Consider the following 18,822-nt stretch of genomic DNA (forward strand, 5'->3'; position numbering starts at 1 on the left):
TTGCCGTTTTTTGGGATTGTTACACTGAATTTTGTAAAACTAGCTATAAACATGACCTAATTAATCGACTGAACTGCTAACAGAAACAGTCCAAAGTAATGTATTTCATTTCTATAGTCCGATGGATAAACATTATGTTTTTTCAAAGCTGTGCGCAGAATAGGCCGACATATCGCGAGGCATGAATACACGTGAGTGGTATCCTGCGTGCCCAAAAATATTATTTTGAACAGAATATTCTGGTTATAACTGACTCTTTTCAAATGGTACGCATTACAGTATTTTATTTTCATCAATCGGTCGTATTAAGTATGATTTTTGCTTCCGTGTTGGTGACGAAACTTTAGCTGCTTTTTGCGAAACATAGCAAGCAAAAATATGACATTGCTGTTGCAGAGGGTGCTTTTGCTTTTCATTAAGCCTAAACTCAAGTTTTAAAAAAAATCAATAAACTGCATATCAGTCTTGCTAAAAAAACACGTTCCATGATTCTGAAATTGTAACAACTTTTTCTGTGCAAAGATCAGAACAAATGCTATATATCTAGGTAAACCGAATACCGAAATATGGTGCGACTCTTTTTAGGATGCAAGATTTTTATATAGGTGAGCCGCATTTTAAGGCTGCTCGTCGTCTGGACCCGTGCACAATCTTCACTTTAGTTCGCACTTTCCTAACAAACGCTCTGCTTTTAATAATTAAACTTTAAAATGCCAGTCAAAACGTGGCATTAGTAGTCCTGGCGTCAGCTTTTTTTTATTCAAATAAGAACCCGGGCAGCAGATAAGAGTTTCATTTTGTACAGGATATTTCGCACTTTGTGAAATTTATTGAAATCCGCGAAGATCATCGTATTCGTTATGCATACACCCACCGGCATTACGAAGATTCAGCTCCCCCAAATGCTCTTGTTCAATCTGTATACTGAACATATTACGAATTTTACCTTTGGTTTGCACCAAATATTGCCACATTCGTGCTATGATTGCCATAAATGCATACTTAGTACCGGAACGGACTTGTCAAGAGCTTAGATATATTTATCTGTACAATAATGCTAAAATTATAATACGCCAATTGTTCTAGACACTTTTGCCCATACTTTTGCAACCAGCATGCGTGAACTACTGATGCAATACGTATCACACTCTATCAAAACAAGAAATATTGTCCCTAAAATTATATCCTGGATATAATATTTGAAGCGTGTCTTTACGCAATTTTCATTAACGTACAAACGTAGGTTAGGTTTCATGCGCGTCAGCTTTTATTACTAAAAGAAATATATATATATATATATATATATATATATATATATATATATATATATATATATATATATATATATATATATATACATGTGTGTGTCTGTGTGTTATTTAAATAATATAATTCAAGAAGTGATAATGTATTAAAAGTATATTGTGGGATTTGATCTACGCCGTCAATTTAAAGCAATCATGTTGGCATGATCATTAAAAAAATCACCACTAGAGCAGCAAGATAACTGGTATGTACACGTACATATGCACTCATATGCACTCATGCATACACAATACATACATATTTCCTTGTGTGTGTGTGTCTATATATATATATGCGTGTTCGTGTTTGTGTGTGTATACGCTGTATCACTTATATACTACGAGATGTGCAAATTATTATTAAAAGGAAACGTGGCTTGCCGAGTTGCTTTTGAAAGAAAAATTAAATAACGGGTCGTTTTGTACAACGGGTCATTGTGATTTTAATGGGAATGCTAGCAGAGTCATTAGAATCGTTTCTACCGAAAATAAATACAGTATTTGTTTGACCGTTTGCTACCTGAATCATGCAAAATGTGCAACACTGCTGTAGCTGATAAAAACCGTTTGCTTTTTTACATCATGGTTTATAAAGTGCGACTTTGACCAATGATGATAGACTGAATGTTTTGGACACAAACGTACCATTCAAATTATGAAAATTGACTGTGATGTATTTGATTTTGGTTTGCACGTACACCAGAACCTCTTGGTTCAATAGGAGAAGTACCTGCTAGCATGCCTGAGGAATTTTATTGTAATCTATCTGACTTATTCTAAGCGGATTTTGTATTCAAAACAATATAGTCGGTTAATCTGGTAACAACCAAGTGTATTGCAAGCTACTAATTTAAACCTACAGATGCTTATCTTTATGCCCCCTTTTCTATACATAAGGATAGACTGATTCAGTTTTGTATACAGATCATCTAAGATTATTATCTCTATATGAGACTTGGTTTCTCTGAGGGTACGTAGCTCAGCTAGCAAAAAACTGATTGCACTGTTCGTTTCTTTGATCATTGGTCCACACTGGCATTTTGTATATGAGTGCTGCGAAGCATCAGGATGAACTCTTTATATCCGTACCCAGTGTGTCCGCTATAAAATTCAGTTTTTTTGCTATTCAAAATCCCCTTTGCAAATTGATAAGTGTCTTCCTGCTATTTTTGAAAATTGGTTGTTCGAGTTATTTCATTATTTAATGCAGTTATCACGCTTGGTGCAACCCATTCCCGAGATCTCTTGTCTTGAATGAATTCCTTCGCGTATTGATATCCAAATAACCGTTCAGCAAGTGTTCGATTAAATCGTTCAACAATTGCCTGATCACGATGAATTTCAGTATGTCCTCGTCTGATGGTGACGTTATGTTGTTTCATCAACGATGATACTGCACCCTGAAATTCTTTGCCAGGATCAACTTGTAACAGCTTTGGACATTGCAAGGGTCCACGTTGATAAATTCATTTAAACGCAGAAGCTACTTCAGTTGCTGTCTTTGTTGACAACGGTTCTGCTTCTTTATATCTACTTGCAAGGTCAACTATAGTTAGCACATACTTGTATTTCATTTGACGTCTTTGGATTTTAATGGCATCATGTGGTAAAAATAATATATCAACTTGATGAACTTCATTAGGAACACTAATATCAAAATGTGCAAAGTGAATTTGCTTAGGTGGTGGTAGTTAATTTGCGATATTGCCTGTTTGGATAGCCACTTTTTAGCAGTAACACGCGTAACATGTGCTGCTTCAGCGAGTTTACTAATCGCTGCGATACCCTTTCAGTCTCCTCTTGGGGAATAATAGATCGATTCCATTTATAACTTACCAGCACCTAGCGCTAATTTACCTTTCATTGCGGATTTTATTAACCAACTAGCTAACCTTTCCTTGAAAGATTTATCAGTGATGGAATTTAGTGCATAATTAATTTTACATCTGCGAGATGTCGCTGCTGAAGATCCTTACTTTTATAAGCTACATCATGCGCATGACACGCTTTATCAATAGCGTTTATTGGTTCCTCGCCTAGTTTTGGTTGGTCTTGGTTGTCACGTCTGATATCAAGTCGGGTGCCAGGCCCGCAGTAATTATATCCTGGAAGATGTTTTACTCCTGGATATCTAGCCCACGGAGTTCCAGGTAATTTTCCTAATTTTGCTGCAATATCACCTCCGTGTTGCTTTTTTTTACCTGACTTTGGCTTATTGCCCGAGGAAATAAATTTAAATGTTTTTGTACCACATCGTTCACACTTACCTTTAACCGCTGATATGTTATTTTTTGTTGTAATGGATGTTAAATCACCTGTTGGGGTACGCTCCCTGCATTTCACACAATATAAATCCATATTATTTTATATATTTTCTATATGGAAATCACTGACTTTTCTGCAACAAGGAAACGAGAACCAGCTAAGCATCATGCAGCACTACCAAATTCTGTTCGTATGATTACTATAGGTCCATCTGGAAGTGGTAAGACGCAGTTGTTGCTTAATTTAATAACGAAGTGGATGAAGTGGGATAAGTTGCACTTGGTATCACCTTCAGTTGATGATCAACGATGCTACGATGTAATAAAGGATTTTAATGAAAGCGCAAAATCGTTAAATGAGAACGGAGACGATGTTGTTGAATTTATTACTGATATTTATGAAGCACCAAGTATTGATGATATAGATGGATTTATTAATAATTTAGTTGTTTACGATGATGTAATGTTGGATAAACAATCAAATCCACCTAGGATATTTTCCAGAGGTAGACACAAAAACACAGATGTGATTTATGTAACCCAGCGGTATACACAAATACCAAAAGTGATCAGGGATAATTGCAATATTCTTGCTGTGTTTAACGGAGTTGATACATACACGTTATGAAATATTCATCAGGCCTGGTGTAGCGGTGATATGGATATAAATAAGTTTAGAAACTTCTTTTCACGAGCGCAAGCTACTCCACACGGATTTATAACAATAAACTTACACGATCCTCGAGCACGATACCGAGTCGGTCATGATACAATTTTTGGATAATATCAGCAGAGAGGGCGCGCCTCCATATTGTCACCGACACAATCGCATATTTTTCTTCGGGGTATCGCAAAGAAAAAAAAACATCAGCGATAATCCGGTAAGCCAATTTGTCATCGACGGAGTTGTCTTACGCTGGTTTTCGCGGTTTTGGGTTTTTTTTTGGCGATCTCCAAGGAAGGCGTATTTTGCGAAAATACGGGTGAACCATTTAGAGTCTGTTCGCCCTCTCTGCTGCTTATATATATATATATATATATATATATATATATATATATATATATATATATATATATATATATATATATATATACATGTGTTTGTGTCTGTGTGTTATTTAAATAATATTATTCAGATGACGTTTTTCGTAAGAGGTGATAATATATTAAAAGTATATTGTGGGATTTCGCCGTCAATTTTAAAGCGATGACTTTTCATATCTTTACTTCTTTTTTACACGTGACTATTGGATAAATTATTGCTATTTATAGTAACACGGTTTTCCCATTTACACATATATTATTCCAGGGATTAAGCCTCAAAGCTAAGCTGCAGGACACTGTAATTATTATTACATGTCCTTTGCTAGTCCGATGAACAAGTTTTTAAATATTTGCTTTGTGATTACATGAGTTGTCATAGATGTGTATTGATTACACTTCCTGGTTAATAGTACAGGTACACACATGAGAGTATACAGGTGAGTGATTTTCTACCGTCACTTGATAACACCATTATGTATCTTCCATTGGTATATGTACAGTAATAACGTTTCCTTTGTCAACAATCACACTCTATCACATTTTTATATTCTGGTACGAATATATTGTGTATTGCAATATGTAGTAAAGGAAGTTAACAATTCCGAAAGACTGTTTTTCTTTGCGATAAAACCTCTTGTCTCAAGCATTCACACCAACCCCTTCCACTAATTAGTATTTGTGCCACTATATATATATATATATATATATATATATATATATATATATATATATATATATATATATATATATATATATATATATATATATTACTGAATTATATCTGGCAAAGGATGGCAGTCCTTTCTGTCAGATAAGATGAAAAATATAGCATTTAAAGTACAAAACGTGACAAAAAAGATACCAACACTAACATATCAAACTATTGTTTGTTGTGTCCCTTACGACGGGGACCTATTTACGTGTTAACTTCTTTGTTAGGTAAGTCAGTTTCATTTTGTCGCCGTTCTAACAACTGTGCGAATGTCGATTGAGAATAAACTGCATATGTGCAACGTAATGATCCACAGTGTAGAAGGCTAGAAAAGCTGAGTACAGCACAGTCATAGTGGTCTGCATTGATATGTATCATGTGCACGTTGTTTTTCGTATCAATGGAACAATTATGACAATATACTATGTGTTCATTATTCATTGTGCAGAAATGACTTTACTAATCCGTTGATAATACTGTATTTGCTACACATTTGCGGATAGATAGTAAACATAAAAAGCCACTTGAAAAGCACTTGTCTGTTCTACCAACACTCATAAAAAATCACAGAGAATAGAAGTGTTACCTTAATTCAGAACTTGCATATCAGTACTGTAAGAGACATAACACAAGGTTTGCGTCCACAATATGGGCCAATTTAGAGGCGTTTTCACTAATCAAGCGAACCTATCACGATCTTCTGAATAAAAACAGCAAAAAAGTACAAAAAGTATTATTATTATTATTATCATTATTATTATTATTGTTGTTATTAGTATTAGTAATAGTAGTAGTATTATTCTCTTGTTCAAACAGTTGTATTAACATAAAGATAGGTAAAATGTGTAATATATCATATATAGAAACAGTATTTCAACCACGTTTAAAAATATACGAAATTTAGGCAGTTATTTTAAAATGTGTGGTGTATCTGTCAGATGAGAGGGAAAATATTAAGAAAAGAAATATCGAAATATTGCTTATATAAACATGCACAACAAGTATCAGTGCAAGCATATGTTGGTATATTCATTAAAGAAAAAATCATCACTAGAGCACCAATATAACTGGTATGTACATGTACATATGACAGTGCATATGAACTCATGCATACACAATACATACATATTTATCAATGTATACATAGATATACACGCATATATGCACGTGTACATACATATGCACATGCATACGTATGTATTTTAAAGGCTAATATAAAAATCCAAAGCACTCTCTCCTTATATATATATATATATATATATATATATATATATATATATATATATATATATATATATATTGGCATACTCATTAAAAACATGTGTGTGTGTGTGTGTGTGTGTGTGTACGCTGTATCACTTATATACCACGAGATGTGCGAAGTTTTATTAAAAGGAAACGTGGCTTGCCGAGTTGCTTTTGAATGAAATATTAAATAACGGGTCGTTTATACAACGGGTCATTGTGATTCTAATGGGAATGCTAGCAGAGTCATTAGAACCGTTTATACCGAAAATAAATACAGTATTCGTTTGACCTTTCACTATCTGAATCATGTACAATGTGCAACACTGCTATAGGTCATAAAAGCCGTTTACATATTTACGTCATGATGTATAAAGTGTTACTTTGACCAGTGGTGATAGACTAAATGTTTTGGACACAATGGTACCATTCAAATCGTTTTCAAGGAAGGATTATTACCATTTATATCAGTTGATGAAAATTGACTGTGATGTATTTTGATTTTTGTTTACACGTACACCAGAACCTCTTGGTTCAATAGGAGAAGTACCTGCTAGCATGCCTGAGGAACTATATTGTAATCTATCTGACTTATTCTGAGCGGCATTTGTACTCAAAACGATTGAGTCGATTAATCTGGTAGCAACCAAATGTATTGCAAGCTACTAATTTGAACCTGACAGGTTCTTATCTTTATGTCCCCTTTTCCATACATTAGGATAGATTGATTCAGTTTTGTATACCAGTCATCTTAGATTATTATCTCTATATGAGACTTGGTTTCTCTGAGGGTACGTAGCTCAGCTCGCAAACAACTAATTGCACTGTTCGTTTCTTTGATCATTGGTCCACACTGGCATTTTGTATATGAGTACTGCGAAGCAGCAGGATGAACTCTTTACATCCATACCCAGTGTGTCCGCTATAAAATTCAGTTTTTTGATATTCAGATCCCCCTTTGCAAATTGATAAGTATCTTCCTGCTGTTTTTGGAAATTAGATCATTACAAATAAATGTTTAGCTTCTTGAACACTGAACGTTAAGCCACTCATGTAACGGCGATTGTTATATAAAGAAAGAACAATTACGAATCTATTAGAGGTAAGTCAAACATTTTTATGTATTTACCTGATCAACGTCATTAGTCTGTTTAATTTAACGTTACTACCAATCGTACATTTGTTTTTATCCAACATTTCTCTTTCCCCTTTTCGTTGAACAGTCTGACAACCTTTACCATCATTCATATTTCCATAAATAACATCGCATGACACTAGCGAAAATCCACCACGCTCGCCTTTACACGGATATTAGCCCGTAAGTTGCTACGATTGTCGAGACAGGGAGGGAATCTGATATGCTGACAGACAAACCAACATTGAAAGTGAGAGAGGCGAGAGAGAAAATGCGACAATGTGGTTAAACTGATATGCTGACAGACAAATCAAGAAGGGGAGGGATAATAAAATCAGATATGCTGACAGGCAAACCAACATTGAGGGTTAGGGAGCGAGAGAGACAAGGTGGTAAAACGTATCTTCTGACCGACAGAGACAGACAGACGTTGTTTGAGGGTTGTGGGAGAATTACCATAAGGGCATGCTATTGTTTATATGTTTCTCTGTTGGTCGATTAGTCTGCCAAGTGACCAACTAATACATTGAGAGAACGATGTGTGACTGAGCACCCTTCGAACATTGTTGAAACGTTACTATAGGTTTAAGAAAAGCATACATAAAAAACATGAAATAAATAACAGTATATGTGCCTCGTAGACAAAATATTTACCGTATAGTGTAGACAGGCTTTTGCAACACTGTATCAATGATATTCTGAGCACTGTATATAAATCCCATTGCAAATGTACACATACCTTTACAACGAGCAAATTCTTTTAGGTCACTTGGTGTTAGTTAATTTCAAGCGCTTCTTGACGCGCATTTATTTTCTCACTCCAGATTTTGTTTGCATTTTGTCCCTTATTCATGAGGTAGGGGGATGGGAGGGGGAAAGCGAAAGCAGAAACAATTGCGATGAAATTGTGTAGGATGTGAAGTTCATTTAGAAAATGGGGATTATGAATATTTTTATGATTAATTCCTTAAGTCTCTAATTTCTTAAATCTCTAATAATTCCAGTTTTTATAAATGAAACGGGTTTTCTGCAATACGATTGGCTCTCAACGGTCACTTGATATTGATCTGGTATTTTTTGCACATCGATAAATTCTGGGACTGCTTTCGGTTTTGGTTCTGCTTGCAATATAAATAAACATTAAAGACACATCATTGTGAAACGACTGCTTCATCTTTTAGATTTTGTATACAGCAAATAAGTATAAATTATACTCTTTTTATAGTTTTTCAAATATTCTTTGATTGAAATGCATAGTTTATAATTTGGCATTCGTCTGCTACATAGTCGCGCAAAATGGCCCATTACGAGATTGATACATTCCCTCACTCAGTACCCAATGACCTTAGTCACCTTTGCCATTCACACAAGAACAATAATAGCGTTGGAACTGGGCCAGTAAATTGTAAGGCCGCTGAGGGATATAAAACAACAGTCGAGAAATTATCTGAGGAGGACTTAAAAGCTATTGAAATATATCAATACTCAGAGGCTACTAAACCAAACACAAAATGGAACATTTACGTTTTCAATGGTAATTTTTTTCATTTTAAATGTGTTTGCTTATTAAATAAACGTGTGGGTCTTGGTGGTATGGTGAATATTACCACTTACACAAAAATAAAAACAAATAGTTATGAGACCATTATTCAAAGAATGAATACAGTTTTAAATGGTAAAATTGCCATCTCCACCAATGTGACTTAACACCATTTAAAAAGTATCGAATAATTCATAAAGGTAATTTCTGCCAGTACTCCGTTGCGCACCGTCTAGCAATGCGTTGGGTGGTGGTTTGGGCACTTATAAGGGCAGAAAGCATCCGTTTATTGAAGGATTTTAATTTGTCCTCAATTATTGGTTCCGTCCTTGAAAGGTGTGTGTTGAACCAGTCCTGGCTGGACCGTTCCTTCTTGCTAAACGTTGACATGGCTGTGCTGTAGATGGCACCTTTCATGGCGTTCTACTTGGCTGTGACATCGTGCTCTGGCAGGTCCTGAAGAGCCTGGTCCAGAGCGAACACACATACCTCCACCTTGGAGGAGACCGACATCTGCGCAGAGTTGTGCGAAGGCGACCTTTTGGTTTGGATCAGTGTAATGTGTTTGGCTGTAGGTGCACCCTGCTGCTCAGAAGGGAGTGGTCGGAGTCGCAGTCTGCACTATAGTAGCTTCTGGTGGAGAGGAGGCTGATATGGGCAGAGTGCCTAGTGGTGACCTAGTCGAGCTGGTGCCAGCGATGAGACCTAGGGTGTTTCCAGGATACTTTGTCTTGTGGATTACACTTGAAGAAGATTGTGTAACACACAGGTCATGGTAGGTAAGCAGCTGCAGCCGTCTCTGACCATTTTCGTTTGTTTTTCCAATTACATTGTGACCAAGGCAGGTAGACCATGACTCGTGGTCCACACCGACTATGGTATTAAAATCACCAAGGAGGAATAGTGGCTCGTCTTAAGGGCACCTTTTGATCTAATTGTCTAGTTGCCCATAGAACTGATTATGTTGGTCTTCTAAAAATATAGTGGTAGAGGCGTAGACACTGTGGATGTTGACAGGACCAGCAACAGTGACAAGGCGGATGGACAAGAGGCGATCAGTACCCCCTGACGGAGGCACAACTGAGGCCAGGAGGGTGTTTTAATGGCGAAGCCAACTTCGTACTGATGGGGCTCTTCATGTTCTTGACCCTTCCATAAGAAGGTGTAGTTGTCCTCTCTGAGGGAGCCGCTGAAGGCGAGCCTGATTTACTAGAGGCAGCTATTCTTAGATTTAGTCTGGTGAGCTGTATGTCGATGATGGCGGTCTTCCTGGTGTCGTCCACCTCTCTGAGGTCGTCAGAGATTCCTGTGCACATGGTGCGCACCTTACAACTTGCGAATCGAAGAACTGCAGTCTTCTTTGTTGGTTTATAGTTCACTTTTGTCTGGTGTGAAAATTCCGCCTGCGTGTCATGCTCAGCAGCACACTGAGCTCAAGACACACACTGGAGTAGGCAGACGGTTGCGGGCCAACATCTTACTGACCGGGGTCTGCCCGGCTTGAGGTGAGCGGTAGTTGGCCAGTGGGACGTGATGATCACTCACACCGTCGAAGCTGACCAGTGGCGCCCATTCCCTACGCCAATCGGGTGGGGCTTATAACCCGTAGACTGCCAGCTTCTATGTTGTTTCCAGCGAGGCTGAAGTGAATTCTCCAGGGCGCAAGCCTGGGAGTGGTGTATGTGAGCCTGCGCTGCCCTGACATCAGGTTTCCCTTTTTGTTCCCTGCTGGTGCGGTCCATAGGAATGCTGAGCACCAATTCGGATGCAGAAGCTGCCGGAAGGAAGTTGTAGTTGATACCCAGACTTCTTAGGAGCTCCACTCCGGATTTGCTGTCTGGGTTTACTCCCGTAGCCTTTCCTTCTCCCGAAGATATTCACAAGACCGGGGACCTTTGAATCAGAATTCCTTTCTCATAGACGAATTGCCTGACAAGGCATGGGTTAGGAATCAGATTGTTCCTTTTCTTAGACAGTCTGCCCACCCAGTTATACCGATGGGCACTCGGTCGCACCACACAACAGGCTCAGCTAAAACAGAGAGCCCCGCATAAACGTGCTGCTGTGGACAGTGTAGGAGAGGCCATATGCAAGTAACCTCTTGCCCAGCAGAGCCAAATGCTCACGTGGCACTCGCAGGTGCAGTACCTGGAACGAAGAGGCTTTGAGAGAGGTTTCACTTTTCTCTGGCGTGTGGGACATCAGGCCCAGACCTCGCACATCCCAAAAATCCATCAACTAATACAACTTTACTTATCTGAGATTAACCATCAACAACACTCTCTCGCTCAATGTTGAGCTAGACAGAAGGACTGGAAAGGCAAATAACACCATGGCCCGATTAACGAAGAGGGTCTTCTATATGGAAGTGAGACCTGGAGCACTTACATGAGGCTAGAGCGCCGGCCCAACTCATTATATATCCAGTGCATAAACCACATCCTGAAAATCAGCTGACATGACCGCGCCCAACACACGATATCGTGCAGAGTGCAAGTATCTTCAGCATGTACTCCCTGCCGAACGAACGCCGACTTCGATGACTGAAATACACATGGAGGATGCGAGGCTGCCAAAGGACGTCCTATATGGACAGCTGGCTGCTGACACCAGCAGAGTCGGTCGCCCTGTACTCGTTTCAATGATGTCTGCAAGAGGGACATGAAGGCATGCGACATTTCAATTGACGGCTGGGAAGTGCAGGCCGATGACTGAGGCATCTGGAGACTGACGGTCCGCAAGGGCGTAGCAGTCGCTAATGTGAGGAGAGGGCAGCTGTCAGCAGAGAACCGTGAGAGAAAGAAGAGTACATCTGTACCAACTGCAGTAGGGACTGTCACTCGCGTATAAGCCTGCACATCCATAACAGACGATGTCATAATCCCAGAGACAGACGACACTCCAAGGGCGCTACTCTCATGGTTTCCCGAGACTGGGCTGCCAACGATTATGAATTTTAATATATATTGTGTGCCTAATGTCTACCCGTGATTCTGGGTTGTGGATAGAGTTTTTGTATAATATCTTTGTAAATGATTTTGATTATGGGTTGTGAATGGCGCTTCGTCTACCTGACATATTTTATGTTTTAAATAGCAACCAAGATATTTTACTAGACTTTGAGGTGGCTAGTTTAGTAGAATCCTTAGGATTTAATTCTCAAAACTATAAGTGATGGTAAAATGTTATCTGTGTAACTTACACAAATAAATTATTTGTTTGAGATACTAACCGTGTTGGTTTCGCGTCTCTCTCTTGCAAAAATTATAACTGCGTCCATGAGCAAGCCATGCAACATATTACAATGCTTTGCAAATCAATTTTTACAATATATGATGCTGCTTGAATGTACACATTATTTTTAAGAACGTCAAGAAGTAAAATAACGTCTATGGAATACAACACCATGGACATGTCACAGTAACAACAATAACAGTATGTATCTATATATTTATACTATATCCAGGCCAGAATTCGTTTACGTAATAGTTGTTATATCTAAACATACGTGCTGACCAAAATCAGGTGTGGATTCTTCCAATTATGTAATCGGGACCTATCTTATAATACTATTTAACAGGTTTATGGAATGGCAGGCTTGCTAATCAACCTAGAGGAGAGTGGTCTCGGTGACGAGGATTCGTCGGATGAGATCTTCGAACCCGACGTCAACCATTATAGGAGATCTGTCATGCGTAGAGATGCTCGGGAAATGGAGCAAGAGGTAACATATCTAAGATGTTATTCAAACTGTCAGGAATACTTATATGTTACTGCAAAAATAAGTAAATTGTCCAAATTTGTATTTTCCAACCTCCGCTGTCGGTATACTAGAGTGAGCCGTGCATCAAAACCAAAATTTCGCAGCTGAACCTTGTCATGCAATTTCGATCCTCTACCGACGACCTTGAAGGTTGAACTGTGAGGCTAATTTTAGGCTCATAAATATATGAGATGAGCGTTGGGGGTACGTTTGGTTTAGTACATGTCATGTTGCTGCCGTTGCTGTTTTTGATATTACTCTTTGTATGATGATACACAGATAACTAAAGTTCAATTGTATTATTATTATTATTATCATTATTATTTCAGCTGCCCACATTAAGAGTGGAAGAAATCAGTGGAACTTCCAAGACGATGATGAAAAGATTTAACCTCTTACAGATACCTACCGCGTAAGCAATAATAATAATAATTATAGTAATAATAATATAATAATAATAATAATAAAATGTTTTACTTGAGTGCTAACATGACATGCAAATACAGTGAAAAGTGTCGTAATGGTAACGTCAATTGAAATGCAGTTGCATTTGATGGACAATTATTATATGCCCAGGTATTTCCCTGAAATACTTAACCACCATCATAAAGCAGATGTCCATAGGAAACGATATTTTGTTTAACTATCTGTTTCATGTTTGTCGCCTTATGCAATCCACATATACTAATGTTGTAGGTGAAAGACTGCTTGCAATTGAATTTCTTGTTTTCTAGTGCTTACCTTCAGCAAAATGGTTATATCTTGGACAAGCTATCCAGTGCTATTAGTTTAGGAATACATATCCTATATAACAATTAATACAAATATCGTATATTCAATGCAAGTCGAAACATTAAAGAATGTTTTAATTTCAGGTCAAGAAATACTGACGAGGAACCGATTCCGATTAACGGTCTGTAAACTTCTAAGTATATAATTACAACAACTTCTAATACATTTGCTACACATCACTATTGTAGTTGAAAAAAAACGACGTATGAACTGACTGACAGAAAACGACGCGAAATATTTGGACGATGGATTTATGGTTGATTACACAGATAAGTGTGTTGTGAAATATCGAGTTCAGTCCGTATTTCTTGGCAAATTGTGTAATTATGTTAATATGGAGTTTCATTAATCTGAAAAGGACCATTATATAACGGTTTGGCTACGATATAAATCTCCAAGCAGAGTTTTCTTTTTGGCAGAAGAAACGGTGGTGTACCATGATAAAGTAAGAAATTTATAAGAATTATCAAATTATATGCGACACAATGCATCTCTTTACTCCTCTGCCCAACCCCCTCTTCCTCTCTTCACGATTCATATTTCTGATTGTCGCGTTCTCTGCACACACACACACGCATATATACATATATATATATATATATATATATATATATATATATATATATATATATATATATATATATATATATATATGTGTGTGTGTGTGTGTGTGTGTGTGTGTGTGTGTGTGTGTGTGTGTGTGTATTTGTGCTTGACATTGATTGAGTTTAGATTGTAGCTTCAAATAAATGTTTAAATCATCCTGATGGTAGCAAATGCATATATAGATAGATGGATAAGTTACCCCGTGATAGCGACCAACTTCTAATGCACGCAGATGGAGAGAGAAGTAACCATATTTATAAATAATTCAAGTGAAATCTTGTAAAAACCGAAAATAAAACATAAAGACCATTCCCAACAGGATTAGTATTATTTATGTCTCGGGAAGAAAATGGATATTCATGTTTAGATATATCATCTGGTGTAAAACATCTGCGTATACCTACATGTAGATTATCTTTTGGAAATATATTCTGTAAGTGCAACATCTGTCTCAGTGTACAAAAATTAGAAGATATAAAATATAATTTGAGTTTTGATGATGAATAATGATCGGTTCGCTTACAGGGTCTATTGTCAACAGGAATATGATCAGTGTACATGATTAGACACTAATTTAATTTTTCAAACATATTAGAGACTTATACAAATGGATATGAAGACTTTAAAATTTGTTAATTCAATGTCTACCTAGAATTTCTCTATATCGCAAAGTGATTTTATATTTAAACACGTTACTTATCAGCTTACTAGTGCTGACGAATAAATTTAAAATCGTTATAAAAAAAATCACATTTGTTTTCTTTAAATATTTTTACTGGACTAAATATATGTGTTGCACACTATGTCTGTAAATCTACATATTCATCCAAATTAACATATTATTATAGAGCTTTCGAGAACAGGAGAAATCAGCAAAAGAATGAAAAGAGGAAAGCGATTCAGTTTGGACAACCATAACAATTATGAAAATTATGGCAATGCCTCCGCTCTGGTCGATACTATTAACAAGCTTGCTACTCGTATAGACACTCTTGACCATCAACTGAAAAAAGGACAGTTTCGGTTGTGTGATCATTTATGCTGCCATGAACATTTGAAAGGTGGGAGTGGTTCTGTAAGCTGCATCAACATCCATGAGTTAGCTGGCGACTGTGAATGCAGTGAAATTAAACCTGCACATCAAAGAGCGCGTGAGAAATTTAAGAGAGCTGTGGATAGGGAACCACGAAAAAACAAATCCGATGCCAAAATTGTGGAATCTAATGAATTGTTACCAACTGAAGAACCACATAGCTTAGACGAACAGAAAATGCATGCATCAGACATTGATAAATTGGCAGGAAAACCTCAAAACTTTGATGAAAATCAACCAGCCAAAAATATGAATTTGGTTAAAGTTCCGAAGCAGCTGGATATTAGAGAGGTTCGAAATAGAAAGGATAGTTCTACAGAAGGAAATTCATCTCTTCAGTTTATTCGCATTGATTCATTGGGTTTGAAGAGTGTAAAAACTGACCCACAAGAGGACAATAGACAGAAGAGAATTACGGAAGATGTTAAAAATAAAATATCTGCCCAAATTAATGTTAAGGAGCATAGAAGTACAAATCACAGTCGAAATGCTAATCTAAAGAAAACCGAGCATTTCCAGTCCAAAGGAAACACGACTTGTTCAAACAGACAGAAGAAGGGATTGACACTTTCTTCGAACTTCGTGAAGACCGATGACAAACCCATCACAGATGACAACTTAGTGAAGACCGAGCGCATGGAGGAAAGGAATAGGTTAAAATATATTTTTTTCCACTTGTTAGTTCCTTCATTTATCCTGTTGTTCGGATTTATTCACCTATACATGTATAGATAGCTAGGATTAGCAAGAACGCTGTTTGAAGAAACAAGCGAGTTTTAAAATCCATGCTTTAAAAGGATAACGTAATATATGAATAAAATACCAAACGGACGACACTTTTAATCTCTCAGGCATTTAGGGATAAAGGTGTTTATGAATCTGAGGAGCGACGCGTGACTGGAAGTGAGTAAGAAGCAGAGATGACATTAAATATGAAACATGTTGTAATTTGCAAGATTGCAGGCGATAATATGACCACTGTTATGCATTTGCTTTGAACTTCATCAAGGTCTTTTGTTTTAGATACAGACCAGAGATGTTCTTTACATCGTGGTCGGTCTTCTGACAAGGAAACTTCAATAATGTTTTACAAACACAAACTGTCGCAATTACTTACTAAACTAACCTCAAAGAACCTACCTATTTATCTTTCCTTCTGAATGCTGAATACAGGCATATATATATATATATATATATATATATATATATATATATATATATATATATATATATATATATATATATATATATATATACATGCGCCATTGTTTACGTCTGTATCTGTACGATGGAATGTTGGCCATTTTCAAAGACAACACCAAGAGATGGTTGTGCACAATATAAAACTAATCTCAAATGGGTGTCCGCCGCCAACGTTCTCTGTAAATGTTTCCAGAGATGATACCATGCAAAGTATTCTCTTTATGAATATTTACAGAATTAAACATCTGTTTACGCGTGTCTAAAGCTTAAGCCAGCTTATCCTGATTAGTGACAATGTTAAACGGCCAGATCACATCAATTACATACTAAACTGCAATGTTGTCTTTGGTAGACAAAATTATAAAGAATAAATAAACGCTCACGAACTTCATCAATAATAATATGTATTGTGCGAGTACTTTCAGCCATTCGAAGATGTCTTTAAATAAATGTTTCTTTGCATTTAAGATATGTGATTCGTAAATTAACCTATGTATTACTTTGAGATAGCGACCATATGTGGTCTTTAAGCCTTGATCTATTTTCTTACAAGGAGGCATCAATAACAGTTTATACACAATTATTTTCGTACATACTTGCACAAATAACCTTTAAAAACTTTTCGATCTGCCTTTCTTCATGAATATTGCATAAATGCCTTCATAAATGTTCTGTTGTATATATGTGTATCATTATAATGAAGAGTTGAGACTTTTAAAGGCATCACGAAGAGATGGATGTGCACAATATAACACTAATAGCAAAATTGTAACCGAGGCCAACGTTCAGACGCTAAAGGTCCCACATTATGAATCTCTACAGAACTAAATATATGTTTACGTATATATACACAGCATATACTCAATAGTGACAGCGAGGATTGGTCCGATCGCATCAGTTAGATGCCAAACTTTTAATAATTATGGCATTCAGCCATCACTCGTTTTTGTGTTTTCATTCACGAAGCTTTAGAAGGTTTCGCTTAGGTCTTTTTTAAAGTACTTTGTGCAATATGTTTGTGTGTCAAACCGTGTGGACACTTTTATTGACATATTTTGTCATGCTTTCTGATTTAATTATACAAGCGCACAAGCACAATGACATACATACATGCATACATACATACATACATACATACATACATACATACATACATACATACATACATCATTTAGTAAGAGTAAACGTCTTAAAATATGGTCTTCTCTTATTACAGGAATAAAATCGGAGGTGGTATCATATCTAGACCTGCTGTCTTTGGCGCTTCAAAGACCCTGACACAAGCAAGTTAGTCTCATTTGTATCGCTTGCTAGAATTACACTTAAGGAAATGCTAAAGAGAAATAACAAAAGACTCATGTATGAAAACAAATTGAAAATAGAAACAGGTAATAAATAATTTATTTGACTCACCATGAACTATGAGTCTGTCTCTGATCTAACTTTGCGAGGCGATAAGCTAATGCTCATCGTAAAGTTTACTTTTGGCTTCGCTTGAATCAACATGCTTAAATAAGTCTGAATATTTAAACGAGTATGAAAATTACTTTGATTAATGTGCGATTTACAAGATCATCTAATATTTAATTATATTTGTCTGCAAGCAGCCGAGTATAGACCTGGTGTTTACCTGTTTTCAGACCGTTCATCATATAATTTTTTCTTTTCTTCTATTATGGAAATATTGCTTGGACATTATCCTGTCATTAAATCATGCTAGAGTCCAGATTATCTCTCTACTTTTATTTGTAGATTCAAGCTGTTTTCCCATGACAATGAACGTATTTAGTTTGAGAGAAAGAGAAAATGTGTGTATGTGTTATGATAATATGGTTTTCAGCTAAGTAATAGAATATAGAGACAATCATGGATTGTTGCGAATTTCAACAAATAATTTATTTCTCTAGAATGCGAAATGAACTTTGTAAAGGAACTTACAGTATATGTATGCAGAGCGAGAGACAGAGGGAAATAGAGAGAGAGAGAGAGAGAGAACGGGGGGAGAAAAAGTTATGATTATATGGTTTTAAACTATGTAATTAAACAAAGAGACAATCATGAAATTTTTTGAAACTCAACAAATAATATATTTCCTGGAATGCAAAAAGAAAATTTTAAAGG

At 36.6% G+C, this 18,822-nt stretch overlaps 1 protein-coding gene across 1 annotated transcript in view; it reads left to right on the forward strand.

The window, feature by feature from the left end:
* The first annotated feature begins 4,884 nt into the window (after positions 1-4,884).
* Positions 4,885-18,822, forward strand: part of LOC149779239 (uncharacterized) — a 33,263-nt gene continuing 19,325 nt past the window's right edge. The window contains exons 1-6 of the mRNA XM_089939822.1: positions 4,885-5,049; positions 12,825-12,968; positions 13,337-13,419; positions 13,883-13,920; positions 15,254-16,151; positions 17,918-17,988. Coding sequence (XP_089795948.1) covers positions 12,834-12,968; positions 13,337-13,419; positions 13,883-13,920; positions 15,254-16,151; positions 17,918-17,988 — 1,225 coding nt within the window. The 5' untranslated portion in view covers positions 4,885-5,049; positions 12,825-12,833. The remainder of the gene's footprint in view (positions 5,050-12,824; positions 12,969-13,336; positions 13,420-13,882; positions 13,921-15,253; positions 16,152-17,917; positions 17,989-18,822) is intronic.

The sequence above is a fragment of the Sinohyriopsis cumingii genome, chromosome 17, assembly GCF_028554795.1.
Source record: "Sinohyriopsis cumingii isolate HCF-2022 chromosome 17, ASM2855479v2, whole genome shotgun sequence".
In the NCBI taxonomy this organism is placed as follows: domain Eukaryota; kingdom Metazoa; phylum Mollusca; class Bivalvia; order Unionida; family Unionidae; genus Sinohyriopsis; species Sinohyriopsis cumingii.